Here is a 21,461-nt window from a genome sequence, read left to right on the forward strand (position 1 = left end):
TTTTGGCTTTGTTAGGGGTATCTGGTAATTCTGAAATGAGTTTCCTAGCATGTGCCATAAGAGCCAGGGAACATGTAGCCATATGGGTTTGGTAAATTCACGGCTCGGAAAGCCAGAGTGGGAGCTGTATAAACTTTTTTACCCAACCTCTTCATAATTTTACACTCCTTATTAAAGGGAAGCAAGGAGGTGGAGGGTAACAGCTTGGTAGTTTTATATGGCGCTACAGAAATGGCAGAGGGGGCCAGCCGATGGAGCCTTTAAAAGGAACTTAGCATCCTCAGGCACTTTGTAGAATCTATCAGGGCATTTAGGGTCTGGAGACTGGGAGTCTGGGGACTTGGAAGCAGCAGAGAAGGCATCCAAAAAAGCAGGCAGGACAGGAGGAATGGCAGAGGGGTAAGGGGACTCAATTTGCAAGAGGTCATAATACCTCTTCTGGGTCTCAGAGATCTGACAGCAGTCCCAGTTGAAAAAGTCCTTCATCTGCACAATGGTCTCCCCAAATGTAATGTCCTCCCCAGGAGAATGTGTGCCATTAGACTCCTCCTCTGGGAAGCATATCCCAGAGGAGAAGCAATCTGTGAGGAATAATTTAATGACTCATCTCCAGAGGAGTCTTCCTCCTGAGAGGAAACTTCTTACACAGGCCTTTTCTCAAAAGTGGAGGGGGGTAGGGCCCATACAGGAGCTGGAGGTTGGTTTAAGACCATAAAAGGCATTAAAGAGGCATTGCGTAAAGGCCCGCCAGTCAGGGCCTTGGTCAGAGGGCATAGCCTACTGGCCATAAGAAATATGTTTTATTTTTTTCTTCTTACGAGCCTCCGACATACAATGAAGATTACGACGGACAAACGGACGGCATTCCACAATGTCCGAAAGAACGTCTTCTTGAGCCACTATCTAAGTAACCCCACGTGGGCCTTCAGAAATAAGCAGTGCCCACCTCCACCCCCCAGCGATAAGTTCAGATGCTTGTGAGTCCCTCTATGATGTGCTAACAGACTCTTTGACACTTCCCCCAAGGTACTCATCAACAGAGATTCTGTCATTTCTGATGCGGCCTCCGGGCCTTCATCGGCCTCGGGAGGAACGCCTGGAATAGAGGGAGCAGCCGTAGGGCCAGGCCTAGGCTTCTTGGCCTTCTTGGTTTGTGGCTCTTCTGAAGGTCCCAATGTTGGGTCCATAGCCTGCGTGCTACGCACTTAAGTTGTTGGTTTTCCAAGTACAGCCTAAGGGAAGAGGGACAGTTCCTATGGGTTTTAGGGATGAATGCCTTGCAAGTATCACAAGACGTATGATCATGTTTTGGGCCTAAACAGAGCTCGTCGGCGTCTTTATGTGGAATCTGTCTTCCACACTGATACTTGCCCTTCCTAGCTGACATTAACTCAAAAGAAACACAGTAGCACTTTAGATAAAAAAAAAAACTGAAGCACTAGCAAAGCACAAACTCGACTTTCCAAAATGAGAGACGACCGGAGCTGGCAAACAGGCGATAGAAAAGTTTTGAGGTAGGTGTGTGTGCTGATGTCTGCTTTATACCGGACGTCTGTTTATGGCCGACGTACGCTGTGCGATACGGGCTGTCACACGTACCTTTGCAGTAACATTTTAACTTTGGTATAACGGCCGGACATACAAGTCAACCGGAGGCAGACTCTCTCATGTTATGGAAACTGCAGCATACGAATAGAAGGACATCTATTAGTCTTTGTAGAGTATCCGAGCTGTCTCTGCAAGTGGTGTCCATCATGTTTCTAGTTTAAAATAAGACTGGCAAGATGAAAATATTCAGTAAGAACAAATGCTGAAACTACTTTTGATATCAAAGACAATTCCGCCCTCAATGACACCCTTTCACTGTGGAAACACAACATACGGTGGTTTACACATTAAAGTCTGTGACTCAGAAATCCTTCCACTATAATTAAGAACCAGTAGAAAAGCTGCCTTCCACAGGGGAAGTCTTAAATCTCTTGGAGCTGCAGGTTTAAGGGGGGAGGATAGCTAACTTCTCCAATATTGAATCAAAACTCCCAAGGTGGGCAAATACAGCCTATTGGGAGTTTTAAGAAATCCTTTAGAGCATTCCTTGTAGTGCTGTCATCACAGCTTTTTCAACTTCCGACAGACAAAAATATGATGAGCATATCCAAATGCCATCTGTGGGAAGGCTGGAAGACAAGCAGGAACTGCAGAAATGAACTCTGATGAGTAACCCAAAAAAGGAAAACACATAGTTAACGGGATCTATATTACCTGAACGAAAACCAGACTGAGTGAATCTCAGTTGAGCGGCACAAAGAGCGAAAACCGCTAATATAGCAAGAATGAACGGAGATCACCATAGGGAATTTGTCTCTCTACTTCAATGTAGTGCGATCTCGGAGTTGGTATATTTAAGTAGGGGGGTGTGGGGGGGTGCAGGGGGGCTTGCCTCCCTTCATAAAACAGTTAGTGAGAGTTTACCCGTTTTAAGTTTCACGGGTTCGAAATTTGTGGTTTTCACTGTGTGTCGCTCAACTGAGATTCGCTCAGTCCGGTTTTTGTTCAGGTAATATAGACCCAGTTAAAGTACTTGGCAAAGGATGGTTGTAGAGAATTTAGACATTGCACTTTAGTCTAAGAAATAAAAACATTTCCACTTTTCTTTGAAGTTTTTCTTGTATCTGTTCTTTCAAGTCTTTACAATATGTAAAACCTATGATGAAAAGGAGCTGGTGTAATTAAAACGCTATCTTCCAAGCTGAACGCTTAGTTTTGAGATTTGGATGTAGTATGCTGTCATCTTGTTGCATAGGTAAAGGGGTGTGTGAGTAATGGCCACAAAGGAACACAAATTGGGATAAGCAGCAAAGGAAAAGCAAGGCTGCCTGGTAAAGAAGAAACTATTATCATTAGGCTGGCTATGTCTTATTTTGCTTTGTCAAGAACTTTCCAAATTAAAGGAAAGAAGGTACACATCAAGACTCTAGCCCCTACAGGAAAAACATGTCTACCTTCCAAACTCTGTCATGGGGTGAAATGGACCCGAAAAGCTTTCAAGATTAATCTCATGGTGAGTGGCAGATGTATGCACTTCTGGAAGAATCCAGACCTGTGTAATTTACTTAAAAATCTCTGGAAATAGTTTCTACTAGTGAGACAAAATTATTTTCGTCCTCAAAGGATCTGCCAATTGGTTTTGTAAAACTGGAAAGTACAGCTGTATTAGCTACTTGCCATAAATGTAAATGTTCTAGTAAATTTACTGCTGCAATAATGACTCTTGGGAGGATTTTCTGCCTGCAGAAGCCTGAGGCCAGCCTGAATAACTGAGTTCTCATCTTCTCCCATGGTGTAGTGGGCATCCTCACACCCTCTTCTGACATCAGGATGCTAGTGGAAAAGGGGCAGTTATACAGCACCACCTTCAGGTCTTTTATGCCCTGGTTTGACCTCACACTCTCCTGGATACCAGAGCACAACCTGCCCAAATCTTATTACAGATAACACTGGAGTCCCACCCAGGGTGGGAGAAGGGAAAACAAAAGTAGGGCACCCACCCCAGTCCTAGGTAAAGGTAAAAAGTGGGTAAGTAGGGAGGGAAATGGTAGCGCAACAGTGAATCTAGTGGAACATTTACATTTATGTTAAGTGGCTAACACAACTGTACAATGGTCTTCATAATGCACTGTTTCAGCAGTAACTCTTGAGATGACTTTCAAAGCTAAGATGAGTTAAACCAAGGGTAATCCAGAAATTCTGAGTCAGGTCTGATATCCCACTTGTGACTGGGAGGGTGACAGGACTAATGAGAAACATAATATAAGAGGATTTGATCCAACAAAAATCACTCCAGGTGGCAGATGTAGGAGACTCTTTCTGATGCCCTTCCTGCAGGAGGAATAAAGTCACCTTGATGAAGTTTCAAGATGTTTATTAAGTTAAGCAAATAGATGGACGAGTGTTCTTGTTCTAATACATTACTAGAATGACGGGAATATATCAACAGGCGAGACAAGTCCTAGATGTTCTAAGGTTACTGGATCTAACCCTTAGAAACAACTACTTCATGTTTATCAGATTTCATAAGCAGACTTACTGGAACACCTACAGGTTCATAAGTGTTTACTTGGCTAACAACCACAAAGGCCTTTTTAAGCCCAGCCACACATCCCAAATCTCCAAATTCTGGTACCATTGATAAGTGTAAGCAGGGATTTGAGAGATGAAACATTTACAAGCAAGGGCCTGGGAGATTAACTATTTACAGATTCCCTGTGTCCATTAGAGACATAGATGCCAAGCCAGGGATGAACTCACTGTTCCCCCATTCAATTATCCAAGTTGCACTTGAACTGGGTTAGAGAGGAAAGGATAGTTGTGTAAAATCTTGCCATAACCATAGATGTCCCTCTTCTATATGCTGCAAAATTCATCACATTAGGGAGAAAGCCAAAGCTCACGCTTAGGGAAGATTGGGTGGAGGAGCAGAAGCTTCTTCTACAAAACAATATACCCTGGACATGGACACGACATCTAGGTTATAATGGTTAGTAAAAGTATTGAGAGTGGACCAGATAGCTGCCTCCAGGATATAGCAAGTGCCCAAGCCTTTAAAAAAAGGCCTAAGAGGAAGACACTGCTCTAGTAGAATATGCCCTCACAGGAGAAAAGAGGCACTTGCCACTTGTTGAATAACAGAAGGAAATAGCTTCAGAAATCCAGAAAGAGAGAGTTTTCTTGTAAACCAGCTGACCCAAGGTCCTTGGGTGGTAAGACGCAAACAGGCGTTCAGATTTACGGATAGTCTTTTTTTTTTTTTCATGTAGTATCTGAGTTGTTTGTGTACAACCAAAGTGTGTACAATCCTCTCAATGGGAGACTGAGAAGGAAAAAAGGTGGGAAGGTTGACAGACTGATTAAGGGATAACTCATTGCGCACCTTCGGCATAAAGGAGGGATTAGTAACACAGGAATACCCTGTCTCTGTGGAAGACTGTGAAGGGGGAATTAGACATCACAGCTTGCAACTCAGAAACCCATCTGGTGGAGGTAATGGCCACCAGCCGAACAGTTCTCCATGTGCAATGTTGAAGGAAAGAAACTTGCTGGCTCAAATGGGGTCAAGGTAAGTTTCTCCAGCACATACTTGAGATCTCAAGGAGGAGGAACTGGCTTCCTTGGTGGTCTCATATGAAGGACACTTTTAGGGAACAGTTTAACTTCTAACCTAGAGGAGGTGACATAGGCAGACAAGCCAAGATACTTCAAAAGTTGAATAGGACAGCCCACCCTTCATCAGTTAAAACAGATGGGACAAAATCACTGGGACATCCACTGAGTGATTGTAAATCCTTTTTGAGACACCAGATTCCATTTGGAAACACAGAATTTCCTAGAAGTGGGTTTTCTGGCCTCCAGCAGAATTTGACGCACATCCTCTGAAAATAGGTGTCTAAAGGGAATTAAAATCCTATCACCCGCAGGGCCAGGTTTAGAATTGACAGCTGTGGATGTACTTGAGTTCCCTTGCCCTGTGTGAGTAGGTCCACTCTGAGGTAACTTGTGATGACTGCCCCTGGCTACATGCAGGAAGAGTGGGGAAAGTACAGTTGTGTAAACGTACCATAAATGTAGATGTTTGAGTGTACTCACTGTTGCAGTCATTACATTTGGGTTATCTGCTTGCAGCAGCCCTCAGTCGGCCTGATTATCAAAGTCTTGGGTCCTGCATCAGTTGCTGTCTTATCTTCCATGACGTCAGGTAGTCAGGGGTATAAAGCATGCAGCCGACGCCATTACATCAGTTTTCTTGGCCCAGATGTCAGCAAGAAAAAAGCAAATACACCAGAAAGCTTAAATACAGTAAACAAGAAGAGAGGTATAGCAAGTAGAAGTTGGGGGGCTGCAGGGAGGGTAACCAGGACTGCAACAGTGAATACACTCAAACATCTACATTTATGGTAAGTGTACACAACTGTACTATGTTCTCGTGTTTCACTGTTGCAGTCATCATATTTGGGTAGATTCCCAAAGCTAAGGATGGGAGGAGGTAATCAGATAGCATTAGGACCAGCTATAAGGCCCTGCAGACTGCAGTGGCAAAGCCAGCTATGGATTTAGAAAAAATTGGCAAGTGGTAATGTTTGGTGAAGGTATGTACAGAACTCCAGGTAGCAGCTTCTAGGATGTCCCTGGTAGGGACACCTCTGAGAAAGGCTGTAGAGGTAGATGCAGCCCTGGTTGAATGTGGTCTTATCCCCTGTGGGGTAGATTCTCCACGGTGCTTAAAGCAGAAATTAATGCAATGGACTATCCATTTAGAAATGGTTTGCTTTGAAATGGCCTTCCCCTCTGCCCCTGCAGCAAATGCCACCAGCAGCTGTTCAGATTTCCTGAGAGGTTTAGTCCTGTCCAAGTAAAATCTAAGTTGTCTGAGCACATCTAAGGAATGCAGTAGAACATTACCCTTTGTTCTGTGGATTAGAAAAGAAAGTTGGGAAATGAATGGACTGATTAAGAGCCACACTGGATACTACCTTGGGCACGAAGGAGGGACTGGTCCTGAGGGACACCCTGTCCGCATGAAAGATGATGAAAGGCTCCACTGCCATAAGGGCTTGTAATTCAGACACCCTTCTTGATGAAGTGATGGCTAAAAGGAAGGCTGTTTGCCAAGAAAGGAATTTCAACTCTGCATTTGCAGCTGGCTCAAAAGGAGGTAGAGTGAGTTTTTCCAATACAAAGTTAAGGTCCCAGGCTGGAGTTGGGGCTCTCCTGGGTGATCTTAAGTTTTTGGCCCCTCTGAGGAACTGCTTGAGCAGTGGATGAGAGAAGAGGGGTGGTTCTGTGTTGTAATGAGCTGAAATGGCTGAGGCATTAATTTTGATGGAGGAATAGGAAAGGCCCTTGTGAAGCATCTCAGTTAGGTATTGAAGAATCTGTGGTAAATTGGGTGCTGCTGTGCCCATCCCCTGAGTTTGGTTCCAGGAACAGAATCTTTTCCATTTTTCAGCATAAGATTTTCTAGTATTAGGCCTCCTTGCCTCCAGAATGACATCCAATACTTGCTTACTGAGGGATGGTAATGGACAGATCAGGTAATTAGCCAGGCTGCCAGGTTCAGGGTTTGAAGCTGAGGGTGCAGAATCTGGCCCTCCTGCTGGGACAGCAGGGTAGGGGTCTGAAGCAGGTACCATGGTGCCAGCAGTGACACACTGCGCAAGAAGGGGTATCAGTGTTGGGGTGGCCAGTCTGGTGCAATCAGTATCGTCCTTGGTTTGTCCTGTTTGATCTTTAGTAGCACATTGGAGAGGAGAGGCAGTGGAGGAAAGGCATAAACAGATAGGTTTTTCCAGGTGAAGGACAGGGCATCCACTTTCCAAGTTTGTTTGTGGGGAGTCATTCTGCAGAATTTGTCCAATTGGTAGTTTTGGGGGGAGGCAAACAGGTCTATCTCTGGGCTCCCCCATTTGTTTCTCAACATATTGAATGTCTTCGGTTCCAATTTCCACTCGTGTGGGTCCATGAGATTTCTGCTTAATTCGTCTGCCAGTGTATTCAGCTTTCCTGGCAGGAATTGAGCCTGTAGGTGTTTCACAGAGCTATGGCTAGTCTGCAGAGAGGGTATGAATGGGTTCACCTCTGCTTGTTTATGTACCACATAACAGTGGTGTTGTCCATCTTTACCATTAATTGTCCTGGAAGAATGTGGTCCTTGAAGGCTGTCTGAGCATTCTGTACAGCTAACATTTCTTTTTGATTGATATGCAGGTGCATTTGACTCGGGTTCCATTTGCCCTTAAAGCACTTCCCTGCCAAGTGAGCCCATGGATAGTCTGATACGTTTGTTGTTACGGTTTGGAAGGCAGGGAGTAGAGTGAATGGCAGTCCCTTGTTTTGGTGGCAGGCCTCTGCCCACCAAAGGAACTCTATTTGTAGGCAAGGTATGATAGGAATTATTGTTTCTAGATCCGGAGAGTGTTGACACAATAGGTTTTTAGATACCATTGCAGTTTCCTCATATGCAGTCTTGCATATGGAATTAGGAGAACACAGGAGGCCATGAACCCCAAGGCTTGCAGTATTTGTCTTGCAGACAGCAGGGTCTTTATGGCCATTAGTTTGAAGAAGGCTGGCAAATGAAACTGTTTCTCTGGCGTGAGGAAAGCCATCTGGGAAGTTGTGTTCAAGCTTGCCCCAGGAATACAATTTGTTGGCAGGGTACAAGATGTGATTTCTTTTCGTTTATGGTGTACCCCAGAGAAGTTAGCAATTTTTGTACAAACGCCAATTGATTCAATAGTATGTCCTGGCTTTCTGCCTGAATTAGACAATCGTCCAGGTATGGGTATATTTGAATATTTCTTTGCCTGCAAACTGCAATGACTGGACTGGAGCTAGGCACTTTGTGAATACCCTGGGCACAGTGGATAAGCCAAAGGGCAGTGCAGAGAACTGATAATGCATGAAGCCTGCTTTGAAGCATAGGTATCTTCTGCAAGATTCCCTGATTGGGATGTGCAAGTAGGCATACTTTAAATCCAGTGTTGCCAACCAGGCATCCTTGCCTAGCATAGGAAGCAACTGGTGAAGAGTTAGCATCTTGAATTTTAAGATTACCAAAAATGTGTTTAGGATAGAGAGGTCCAGGATAGGATGCTAAGAGTTGTCTTTTCTGGGCACCAGGAAAAGTCTTGAGTAGAAACCCTGTCCCCTTTCCACTTCTGGGACAATTTGAATAGCCCTGATACTTGAGAACTTGCTTTTGAGCCTCTGCCACCTGACTTGGGAGTAGATCTGACCAACCGTTTGCGGTTGGTAAAGTGTGGAAGTGGAATCTGTATCCTTGGGAAACTATATTTAAAACCCATTTGTCCTGGGTAATGAGTTCCCAATTTTTTTGCCTGCAGAGCAATCTTTCCGCCTAAAGGAGCAGTCAGTTGAGAAGGGCTTGGAAGTTTTAAAGTTAAGTCATTGAGACAGTTTACCACAGGGGGAATCTTACTACTCCCTGCTTTGGAAGTGGGAGCCCCCCACTGCTTAGTCCCATGCATACCTTGGGACTGAAGCATGGGTGTTCTGCTTGTTCTGGGTTTGGACTGAGAAGGCCTGGAAGAGGCAGAAAAGGACCAATTCTTAGAGGGCCAATACCTACTAAATCTGGGAGGCTGTACTTGCAGGAAATCTTTAATAGTTTGCATTGATTTAGCTTTTTCCTCCATCTTTTTAAGTACTACTACTACTGCTTTGTTGCCAAACAGGTGGTCCTGGTTTAAGGGATCATCCAGCAATTTAGCTTTAACATGATCTGGCAAAGATTGCTTCTTAAGCCAAGCATGCCTTCTAAGTACAGACCCAGTGACAGCAGCCCTGCAAGATGCCTCTAGTGAATCAAAACCACATTGCAAAGTATGTTTTCCAACTTGTTCAGCAGAATGCATTAAATCCTGCAATTCTTTATTTTCAGCACAATCCGGAATCATCATTTTCTGTTTAAGCAATCCAATAATATGCTGCTGATACTTTAACATATGAAACTGGCAGCTTAAGGCCCTAATGACCAAGGATGTAGAAGTGTATACCTTCTTACCCCATCTATCCAGTGCCCTGAAATCTTTATCAGAGGGGGTAGGATTTTTTGTGTTTTAGCACAATGGGAGCACCAATGTTTGTTTCAAAACAAATTATATCAAGGGAACGTCTCTTGGTACACAAGGTACCAAGACGACATGTTCTTTCTTTGGAACGGTTCCCGCCACTTAATACCAAACTTTATTGAAAGCATTTCTAATTCAACTGAATTTCTTGAGTTCACGTATTCCAGCGATGATAATGAAATAACATTCCTGGATGTTAAAATAAGAAAGGATTTGGGTTCTAATAAATTGACATCAACTATTTTTAGAAAACCAACTTTTTCAAACACATACTTGCACTTCACCAGTTCACACCCTACCCCATCAGAAGAGAAGTGTTGTGAAAGGCCAGTTTGTTCGAGCGGCCAGGATGGTCTCCGAACATGACGACTTCTTGCAGGAATGTGAGAACATTTTTTCGATGTTCTTGCTGAGGGGATACCCAAACATATTTGTAGATAGAATTAGACAAGAGGTAATCAGCAAAAGGGAATCTGGCCACTTCCAACCAATACTCAGAGAAGGTACAATGGTTGTTAAAACCAAGGATAACAACAATGGATATGGGATGGGTAACATCCCTTTTCTGTTCACCTACAGTTTGGATTCCAAAGCCATCAAAAATATCTTCATTAAAAACTGGAAGATATTGATGGAGGACCAAGAGCTCATTAAATGTATCGGGGATAAGCCCAGGTTCATCTATAGAAGAGGTCAGAATCTAAAGAACCTCTTAGCAAGATCCATCCCCACGTCTAATAAGTTGACAAGGGGAATGAACAAATGTGGTTGTTGCCCATATTGTAAACACATTTTTGTTGGCTCAAGGGTATCCATGGCTGGGACAGAGTATAGGATTAAGGGTAGATTCAATTGCAACTCAAAATGAGTGGTCTATGTGGCAATTTGCAGGCAGTGTCCTGCGTTTTACATCGGTAAGACCGATAAGCCTTTCAAGAAAAGGATATATGAGCATGTACAAGCTATTGATATTTCTGACATGAATAATGCCTTGGCAAAACACATTACCCAATACTCTGACCACTCATTTCTGTTTAGTGTAGTTCAACAAGTGCAGCCACAAATTAGGGGTGGTCCCTGGCAGTTACAATTGGAGGAACAGGAAGTATTTTGGCAGATTCGTACTTCCTCACACACTTTTCCAGGGCTTAATGAGGTGGTGTCTATCAAATGTATTTTGAAACTAAAGGCACTTAAGAGATAGGACTGAAAGTAATACAGTTATGGATACATTTCATCCTTCAACTAAAGATTGTTTTAACCGGTAGTTTAGATGGTCATAGTGTATGCATTTTTAAACATCTACACACACATATAGCATTCTTCAATACGTAGAACTTTCCTGTAGTTGTGTATATTGGGTCCCCTTTGACCACTATAATAGGACTTGTTACAACACTGTCCCGAAATGCTTTATATGTACAGTCATTTATGTACGTACATATTTAAGTTCAAAACATTCTATCATTCAATCTTGTGGTCAGGTTGCCTGGCCTTTCTTTGATGGACAATTTGTGATGTATCAAATTTATTTGAATAATTAATCAATTAATTTATCTAATAATTTATTTAACAATTTATTCAATTATATATTAATGATTTAGTAATTAATTTATAAAATTATTAGCGTATTAGCCAACAAAGTTTTTGAATGGTTAATGTACTAGGACTTGTTGGTTTAATTTATCATGTATAATTTATCATGTTTAATTTATTATGTATAATTTACAATTCATCATTTGTAATTTATAACTTATCATTCGTTTTTCATAATATTTAACAAAAGTAATACCTTCAACACATGTAATATAAGCAACATATGGAACATATACAACACAAAAAACATATGCAACATATTAAGAACTAAGAGTGGGCACTTACTATGTACATCCACAATACATTTTTTCATAGCACCTTTTCAGTACACATTTTTTAGCATAAAAAGGTTGTTTTGAGGGTAAAATGTATTGTTTCAAACGTCTTAAATATTTTAAACATATAAGACATTTAGAAGATTTTAAATATGTATTTTAATTTATATATACATACACTTCCTGAACCCTCTTAGTGTAAAGATACATGTATATACACATATATAAAGAAACATAAAAATGAAACCCAAAAAGAAACTCAAAAAGCAACTTAGATAGAAGCTTAAATGAATTGTTGTGCGTGCCTTTGGATTGCCTTGTTGTTTGTCATTTTGATGCATTTTTTAGAAAGATTTCTCAAAAAAATCTTAAATATATTCAATTTTTAATTCATTAATTAATGAACCAATCAGGTCAATATTTTGGAATTCTGTCATGAATATATAAGAAGCCGTTTTTTTAACATGTAATTGTCTGATGAAGGTGGGGAGATTGCTCTCTACCGAAAGCGCTTACTTTTAATAAAGCTTTGGTACATTACCAGAATTTGTCGTCCAGTCTGCCAGCTTAACTCGTTATTGCCATTTTCTGTTTTTCATCAGTTTGTATTTTGTGACTTGGTTTATTTCCCTGTGAAATGGTCTCAGGATGTGCAGTAGGATTTTTAAAAAGGAACTTGAGAGTCAGGAACCCTGTAATATCTATCTGGTTTTCTGGGAGCAGAAGGTAAAGAGTCAGGGGCAAAGCTAGATTCCAAAAAGGCATCGTCAACAATGTCCAGTACAGGGGGGATAGCTAAAGGCCCATGTTGGGGCAGGAGTAATAAATCCCTAAGCTTCTTTTTAGAATCACAGTAATCCTGGCTTTCCCAGCGAAAATACTCCCTAAGAGTATGTAAGGTTTCACCAAAAAAGAAATCCTCTGGAGGGGAAGCAGAGGGAACAGTCCACTGCATCAGAATCCTCATAGGTAGATAAGGGGAAATCCTGGTCATCAGAGGAAACAGAAATTTTAGAATCCTGATCAGAAGAATCTTAAGCAAATTCAGTCCTAGGTCTCTTAGAGGGGGAAGGTTGGCTTCCCCTGAGTAAAGTAATAAGGTCTTCAGCCATCCTTATCAATTGTTTTTTAGGCTTAGAGGCCTGACCATGCGGTCTGGGCATCGGTTTTCTAGGCATGGATTGAGTTTTAGGCCTTGAAGAAGAAGATGGAGTCTGTTTAATAAGCAAGTCAGTAGGCCTGAATACACACTCAGAAAGTGGTGCCTGCACAACAGCTCTGGACCCATCCAAGGTAGAGACATCCGCAGGTTCCACAGCTGAAGCATTTCGTGGCATACTGGACTCTGAATGGGTCTCAGTAGAAGCCTGCGAATCTGAAGTAGCAGGTATCAGGGGCTGCAAAAGCGCCTCACTGAGTACTGGCGAACTGGCAACTAGCTTAGGAGAAGCATCATTGTCAGCTTTGGACCTATGCGGTCTGTCTCTTGTCTTTAGCTTTGCATTTTTTTGGAATGTCGGTAGTCGGTTGACTTACCGAAGCCATATCTGGGCAATTGAACCAAGTACCAAAATATTTAGAAGCGTAAATATACAGACAACGAATAGTTTGTTGCTTAAATAAGGCACAAAACCGACAGCGAGGTACGTTGTGGTCAGGGCCTAGGCAAGGAATACAGTACAAATGAAAATCTTTATGAGGTATTTGCTTTCCACAAGAAATACAATTACAGACTTTTACTGATATCGGTTTAGAGCAAGAAAAAGTTTCCACAACGGCACTTGCGAACTGCTTCTGCTTTGGGCATCGCATGGCAAGAAAGACTGATGTAATGGCGTTGGCTGCATGCTTTATACCCCTAACTACCTGACGTCATGGCAGACGAGACAGCAACCGACACAGGACCCAAGACTTTGATAATCAGGCCGACTGATGGGTACTGCAAGCAAATAACCCAAATGTGATGACTGCAACAGTGAAACACGAAGAACATCCAGTGCTGTCTTGGCCAAAAGGGAGTCACCAGTAAGATTTCTGGTTGAACCTGCTGAATCTTCAGTAGGACCTTTTGGAGGAGAGGGAAGGGTGGGGGATGCATACAGAATCATCCCCTTCCAAGAGACTGACACAGCATCCACCTTCCAGGTCAAGGCATGTGGGACCCTGGCACAAAATTTGGGAAGTTGTTTTTTCATGGTGAAGGCAAAGAGATTCATCTGAGGTGTACCCCAATGATGTACCAGGTCCAGAAACACATCCCTGTGTAACATCTATTCGTGAGATGCGTCATGGACCTGCTTAACATGTCTGCCACAACATTCTGAGCTGAGGGAAGGTAAACAGCCTGAAGAGAAACTTGGCTTTGTGAGGCTAACTCCCAGGGGTGTAGGGCTAGCTTGCATAGGAGGCAAGACGTAGTTCCCCCCTGTTTGTTGATGTACCAGTGGAAAGTGTTGTTGTTTGTGAACCACCTTATCACCCCTGGAATCAGCTTGGGTTTGAAGATTTGTAGGGTAAAAATGAGGGCCCTCATCTCTTTTATATTGGTATGTTCCTTTGTCTGGGGTGTAGACCAAACATCTCTGACCCTCTAAGACTGCAGAGTTGCACCCCATCCTGTGTCTGAAGTATCCATGTACAATTCTTGAGAGAGGAAGGGTGGCTGTAAGGGAAGACCTGGATTTTTCGAAACCTGAAAAATCTACCAATCCAACTCCTTTTTGAGGTAAGGCAGGAGTGGAATAACAAAATCCAGAGGGTGGGAGTGAGGCACCCAAACTGTCCTTAGAAACCACTGAATTTTCCTCATGTGCAACTTGGCCAAGGGAAGCATGGGAATCGTGGATGCCATGAATCCCAGAGACACAGAAGTCCCTGGCAGTCATGGATTGAAGGGTAAGAGGCTCTGGAAATAGGAAGTAAGGAACAGTACCTTTTCTGTGGGCAAAGAGGCTAGCAGCCCATCTGTTTGGATCTTGCAGCTCAGAAGTATTAACTGCTTCAAACCAGTTCAACCATACTATTTTTTCGTCTCTCACTCAAAGTACTGAACTCACCTTTGTCTCTTGTTTAAATAAGCACATTTACACAAACTAAATACTATACTCTGTCTTGCTATTTCTACTAAACAGCACTCATTTTTCTTCTCACTGTACAGAGGGCTTGTCTTTTATATGCAAATTGTTTATTCTGTAAAGGCAACTTGCTATTTCCTAGCAAATCTGTAATTTTTTTTTTTTTTTTTTTTTTTTTTTACAAAACAGCAATCTATGCAATAGTTATCTACTGTATGGAATATGGCTGAAAAGGGCATACTTAACTGTTCAGATTATCGCAGACTGTCCAGATTTTTGCTTCATATTTTTGGTCTGTTCCTCTCAAAATTTTTGGTACTCCAGCAAATCACCGAGGACTGAAGTTGGAAAATAATGTCAGACCTCTGACTTTCTGACTTCATACCCTTTAGAAAATTCATGCTAATGTAAAACCTGTTATTCTATTGACTACGTTTGTAAGAGTAGTAATTAAAAATTGCCCATATTTCTTTGGCTTCTGCCCACTCCCCCAAAGTATTTATGTCTTTGTCCAGTTTTCTTGCACTAAGAGGTATGGAGAAAGGTCCTTGGACTAATCCAACTACCTGCTTAACAAATGAAATAAAAGCCTGGTGAGTTAACCGGCTGCATCAGACCAAGTGCAAATATATACCAAAGAGGTACATTTTTATGTTCATTACACAGACACACACACGTCAAAATTTTTGTAGATTTGCTAACGGAATCTGAACTACTGTTTAGCTTTCTATCAAGAGACTGCTTTATTTCCTGATCATATAGGACACACACTGAAATATAAAGTCTGTCATTATTTAGTGACTTCAGTCCTCAATGATTTGTCAGAAAACTACTAATGTTATTTGGATCAGGCCAAAAATGTGAGTAAAAAATTTTGACATTATGCAAAAATCTGGAAAGTTGAGAGGTATGCTCACAAACGATGTGTAGTAACTGGGTCACTTATGCAGAATATCTAACAGTGCCAACTTCTTACATCCACCATTAAAAAAACATTTTTCTAAACAAAAGAATACCACTGAAAACATGAAAACACATAAAAATAAATGGCATATTTAAAAAAGATATAAAAAACTAAAAAGTTAACTAGACATAATGGAAATGATGGAAAAGGAACATTTTTATCAAACCCATGCTCATCATTAGTAATGTTGCTAAACACATTGTTTCCATTTTACATGAGGTAAAACATGGGTTACCACAAAAAATTACTTCAAGAAGTCTTATATCTTTTTCTGTTAAAACTTCTCTTCGACTAATCCAGTAATTTCTGAAACTGCATGAAACAATTACTCACTTTGTTGTATGTGTGATGGTGGCCTAACATTTTCAGGATGTTTTACAGGCTCCTGGCGCACTGAAGGACTAAATGGCTCATTTTTGATAACTGGTGAGTGCATCTTCTCTTCCTTCACACAAACTGTGGATTGCAACTGCACAACAGATGTAGGCCTGGTTTCCTGAAAACAGCACATAAACACAGCTTGGATTCAGGCTGTAGACAACTGCAGAACATGTCAAAATATTTCTAGCTTTATTTGCATGAGGAAAAATACTGTTGCCTATGTTTTCTCCTTTGTCTCCTCACATAACTTTGCAGCACACTACTGACAGCAGTTAACTAAACTAAGAAACCCCAGAAGCAATAAATTCAGTTTTAACACACATACTCTTCATAAAACAAACTAAATTAGCAGTCAAGCAACAGCGCCACTGCATTTCATCCACAGTTCAAAGAGGCAAAATGGGACAAAGCAACTAGCTAATATGCAGGTATAATTCATCTCCATTTAGAGACCTTTTGCAATTACTTACCTGTTTCTTAGGCTGGATATTTTGCTGAGGTGGTGACTGATGGATCATGGGCTGAAACTGCGGCATCTGAGGGGAATGCATCATGAGAGGAGAGGGAGCTTCCCTTAAGTGACCTGCAACAGTTGAGCAGTCATTCAGTCAACCACTTAACATTACTAGCAAGAAAAAAACAAGATATTAACTACGCACACATCAATGTCCTATCAACATATGCAAAAGGAGCACTGGCTCTGTGGCGTAGAAGGATAAAGCCCTGACTATGCCCTAAAAGTTGGGTAATTACTACAAGCAGGAGGAGCTGACAGGGAGACATGGGAGTAAAGCCATTGTTAGCTTAACCATCTCAGTGGGAAAGCAGTGGATTAATATGCTGCTGTCTTGGCCTCCAACAATGACAGAGGACAAATGTAGCAGCAGTACGGATTCACAACACACACAGGTACATTAGGCAGTGCACAACACTGTAGCTGGAAGTCAGAACGAGAAGCATAGGCTGGTACTGTTCATTTCCCTTATGCTGGAGGTGCACATGTCAGAACTACAAGGGTGGGGCTACGGCTACAAACTCTCCCACATATGTGGTGGGGTACAGATTCCCTTAATAGCTATCTTGATGGCCCCCTTTGGCTGACTCACCCCACTAAGTAATGAACGTGCCCAAGGCAAACTGGATGGGGCTTATGGCCAACATACATGGGAGGGGAAGAGGAAGAAAGCAAAATATATGCAAAAGGGGGGTTTTAAATTGTTGCTTATTTTAGAACCAGGAATCAGTATTAGTGGTACTTAGAATTTTGTGGGGACTCTCCATTAAGTATATAAACATATGAAGCTAAACAATGACAGAAAAAAATCAGGACCACCACAGAAACCAGTTCTCAACAGTCAACCTACAGTCTGCTCAAACTCAAAGGATCACCTCAGAGACAAATTGATGAGTTCACACAAATAATCTCTCTCACTTTGAGGGGTACTTTGCCACAGACAGTAGAGTTGGGTAAGATACTCACCACAACAGCAGACCTTCGAGTAGAGGTCAGTGTGATAAGTAAATCATAACATCTGGGTTTACCTACCTTATGTGCTCTTCTTTCTCATCTGGAATATTCATTAGCTGTGCCCTTATCCACATGAAGGCCAACAGACCCACACCAAGAAGTCTTTTAACACTGGTGGGTATGCAAGGTACTGATAAGCCAGCCAATATTGCCTGAAGCTGCATTTCATTATTTTAGCACTTTCTGGCTCTCAAAGAACAGATGCTAATAAACCACTGCTGTTTGCATAAAACAAACTTATTGTAATTAAAAAAAAAAATGCGCAGCATAGCTCAGTTGGACAGATGGATAAAGCCAAAACTGCTCCCTAGACAAAGACTAAGCAGTTGGGAGGATGTGAGTGAGCTATCAACACCAGTTTGTCGATTATTTTAAATATTTATTAAATCAGAATACAACAGTGACACATTCATATACATTAATAGAAAACAAGCCATAATATCACTCAATGTCTTCCCGCAGATTACACATTTGTAGCAACCATTCAAACATTACACAGATTGCTCAATTCTTGTCATCCCTTAAAACTCACTCCACTTCCAGAAAATTATTCTGTATGTATTGCTCCCACAAATTCCATTTACTTCTATGCAATCTGAATCTTTTCTAAGTATTCCCATCTCTATTTTTTTTAACCACCTTTACAACATTTAGTGCTTCAGTGACCATGTATATTGTTAGCTCTATTTTCCAGTAATTGCTTACTGGCAGCAAATAGCATCAAACATAGTAAGGTCTTACTGTGTCTAGGTAATTCAGATCCTATATCCCAAATACAAAGAATCATTTCCTTAGATGGAACCATTTGTCCCCGACCTAACAAAGCACTTTGTAATAAGTTTTTAAAATCTGACAACTCATTACACTCCTAAAAACATATTCCCAGTTTCCTTTCTCTTTCCTATCACATATCCAGCATTTGCTGTTTACCTGAAGTCTGCTTGAGGGCTACAGAAAAAGCTATGCAAGCACTTCTAAGCAGAAACTGTAAACATTCTGGACCTTCCTGCATACTTTGCAGCAATACAGCAGTCCTCCCATTGCTCCCCTGTAAACTGCATTTACAGTCATTCTTCCCAAACTTTTCTAACATCCACTGAAAAAGAAGTTATGTCTTACCATAATGTTCCATCTGTATTGTTGATCCTCGTTCAGTCATTACGTATGGGTATCGGTTCCGACCTCAGAATCGAGCCGGCCATCTTCCAAGCTCGCGTCAGCTACAAATTCTCGAGCTAAAACTCTTACCCAGAATTCCCCTCTCCCTGTTACCTCAGATTGAGTTTGCAAGTCAAAAGAAGGTAGAGGCTACCTCTGGTCAAGTGACCTAATAGAACAGGATGGTGACATCCACTAGAAGCCAAGGGAGTCTCGTAATGACTGAACGAGGATCAACAATACAGATGGAATGTTATGGTAAGACCTAACTTCTTTATCTGATATTGTTAATCCTCGTTCATTCCTTACGTATGGGACAGAGTCCCCAGCTACCTTTATTCCTGGGAGGCTCTCATGGAAGGACATTCCTGAGCACCACAGAACCAAAAGATGCTCTTCCCCTGGAGGCCAAATCCAATTTGTAATGATTGATGAAGGTATGAGGGGTAGCCCAAGTTGCAGCTGCACAAAAGTCATGTAAAGAAGCTCTAGCATGGAAGGCAGCAGAAGTTGCCACCGACCTTGTAGAATGAGCCTTTATGGTAGTAGGTAATGGAATATTACGTTGTCTATAAATGAAGGTCACACAGTCCTTCAACCATTTAGCCAGTATGACCTTAGCAACAGCACATCCTAATCTAGGTCTAGAATAGGCCAAAAATAACTGGTCTGGCTTACGAGAGGCCTTAATCCTGTTCAAGTAGAAGCGAATTTGCCTGTGAATATCTAGGGTATGTAGGCAATACTCTCCTTTGTTTGAATAGTTGGGGAAGAAAACTGGCAATTCAATGGTTTGATTAATGGACATTTCAGAGATCACTTTTGGCAGAAAGGAAGGATTAGTTCTCAATGACACTATCTCTATGAAAAATCAAATATGGACTCTTGATGCACAAGGCTTGAAGCTCAGAAATACGTCTGGCAGAAGTAATGGCAACCAAAAACAAGGCTTTCCATACAAGTTTTTGAGGTCGCAAGAAGAAGCTGGTAGAACTAATGACAGGTCCCATGGCTGAGTAGGTGCTCTAAAAGGGGGTTTTAGATGATTCACACCTTTTATGAAAGTCTTGCATAATTTGTATGACATAAGAGAGGAGTCTTGGACACCATCATGGAAATTAGATACTGCAGCCAAATTAACTCTAATGGTAGAGGCCGATAGACCGGAATGAAAAAGAGTGGCTAGATACTCCAGTACTATCGACACTGGTGCTGAAAAAGGATCTACCTGCTTTTCTTTCAGCCAAAAAGTAAATCTTTTCCACTTGCTTAGATAAGTAATTCTGGTGGAAGACTTATGAGATGCAATAAGAATGTAACGTACTGGCAAAGAAAGATCATTCTGCCTGGCAATCAAGGGAATTGGAGGAGTCAAGCTGTGAGCTTCAGGCTGTCCAAGTTAGGGTGAATCAGATTCTGCGGATGGGAGATCAACCCCAAGGTTGGATGGAGAATCCATGGTTGATCTAGCAGGTGAGGCCAAAGGAAGGGGAACCAAATCTGACGAGGCCAATATGGAACTATGAGGATTCACTTTGCTCTTCAACTGGTGGGCTTTCTTCAGAAACTGGGGAATGAGGGGGAGAGGTAGAAATACATAAAGTAGACCCAAGGGCCAATCATGGACTACAGTGTCCCTGGGTGACTGACCCGGAGGGGTAATCAGAGCGAAATAGTTGCTGCATTTGCAATTGGTCAGGGACGCAAAGAGGTTGCAGCAAGAAAGACCCCAGCGGTTGAAAATCTCCGCCACTATCACGGGATTCAGGGACCACTTGTGAGGTTGTAGTATACACCTGCTGAGTCTGCTATCACGTTGGAACTCCTGGGAATGTGCGTTACTAGAAGAAAACGGTTGGTAGCCATCGCCCATTTCCATATCCTCATGGCCTCTTGACAGAGTGGGTAAGATTTGGTTCCACCCTGTTTGTTGATGTACCAGACCACCACCATGTTGTCTGATTGTATCGCAATAGTCCCAGAGGGCAGCAGGGGATGGAATGCTTACAATGCCAGAAGCACCGCCCTCAGCTCTAGAACATTTATATGCAGATGGGCCTCCATTTCGGACCAAGTACCTTGGACTGTCTGTCCCTGACATAGCCCCCACCCCATCAGGAAGGTGTCCGTAGTCACTATAGCCTTGGGTTGTTGGGGGGAGAAGGGGCGAGACCATTGTGACGGGTTGTGGGTCATCCACCAATTTAAATCCTGTTTGCACCTGTGAGTTACCCGAATCTTGGCTGAAAGAAAGTACTGAAAGGGATACCATTGGGTGAGCAGTAGCCATTGTAGAAGCCTCATGTGAAACCTGGCCAGGGGGACAATGGTGATGGCGGCTGCCATGGAACCCAACAACTGTAGAACAGATTGAGCTGTGGATATCTCCCTTGAAAGGATTGGGATCAGTTGTTGCTTTATCCTTAGAATTCAGTGCTCTGGAAGGGATGCTCTGCAATCTTTTGTATTCAAGATGAACCCTATGAATTCTGTGGACTGAGATGAGGTGAGATTGGATTTTTGCCAGTTTATGGTTATGCCTAGCCTTTCTGCAGAAAGGAGAGAGTATGCCAGGGCTTCTTCCTATAGATGTCTGGTGGGGGCAGAGATGAGCCAGTAGTCTAGGTATGGAAACACCTGGAATCCTTGTAGTCGCAAGTGAGCTGTGACAACTGCCATGCACTTTGTGAACATTCTGGGGGCTGTAGAGTGTCCGAAGGGCAGTACTCCGAACTGGTAGTGACTGGCTCCCGCACGGAAGCGAAGGAATCTTCTTGATGGCCTGTCCACTTTTATATGGTGGTACGCATCTTGAAGATCTATCCAGCACATCCAATC

At 42.2% G+C, this 21,461-nt stretch overlaps 1 protein-coding gene across 1 annotated transcript in view; it reads right to left on the reverse strand.

Moving 5' to 3' along the window:
* Positions 1 to 21,461, reverse strand: part of LOC122810711 (bromodomain-containing protein 4-like) — a 1,011,045-nt gene that overhangs the window by 604,249 nt on the left and 385,335 nt on the right. The window contains exons 4-5 of the mRNA XM_044082276.1: positions 16,408 to 16,520; positions 15,890 to 16,052 (exon numbers count right to left, since the gene is read on the reverse strand). Of these exons, the coding sequence (XP_043938211.1) occupies positions 15,890 to 16,052; positions 16,408 to 16,520 (276 nt within the window). The remainder of the gene's footprint in view (positions 1 to 15,889; positions 16,053 to 16,407; positions 16,521 to 21,461) is intronic.

The sequence above is a fragment of the Protopterus annectens genome, chromosome 9.part0 (genome assembly GCF_019279795.1).
Source record: "Protopterus annectens isolate FY-2018-M chromosome 9.part0, PAN1.0, whole genome shotgun sequence".
Lineage (NCBI taxonomy): Eukaryota > Metazoa > Chordata > Ceratodontiformes > Protopteridae > Protopterus > Protopterus annectens.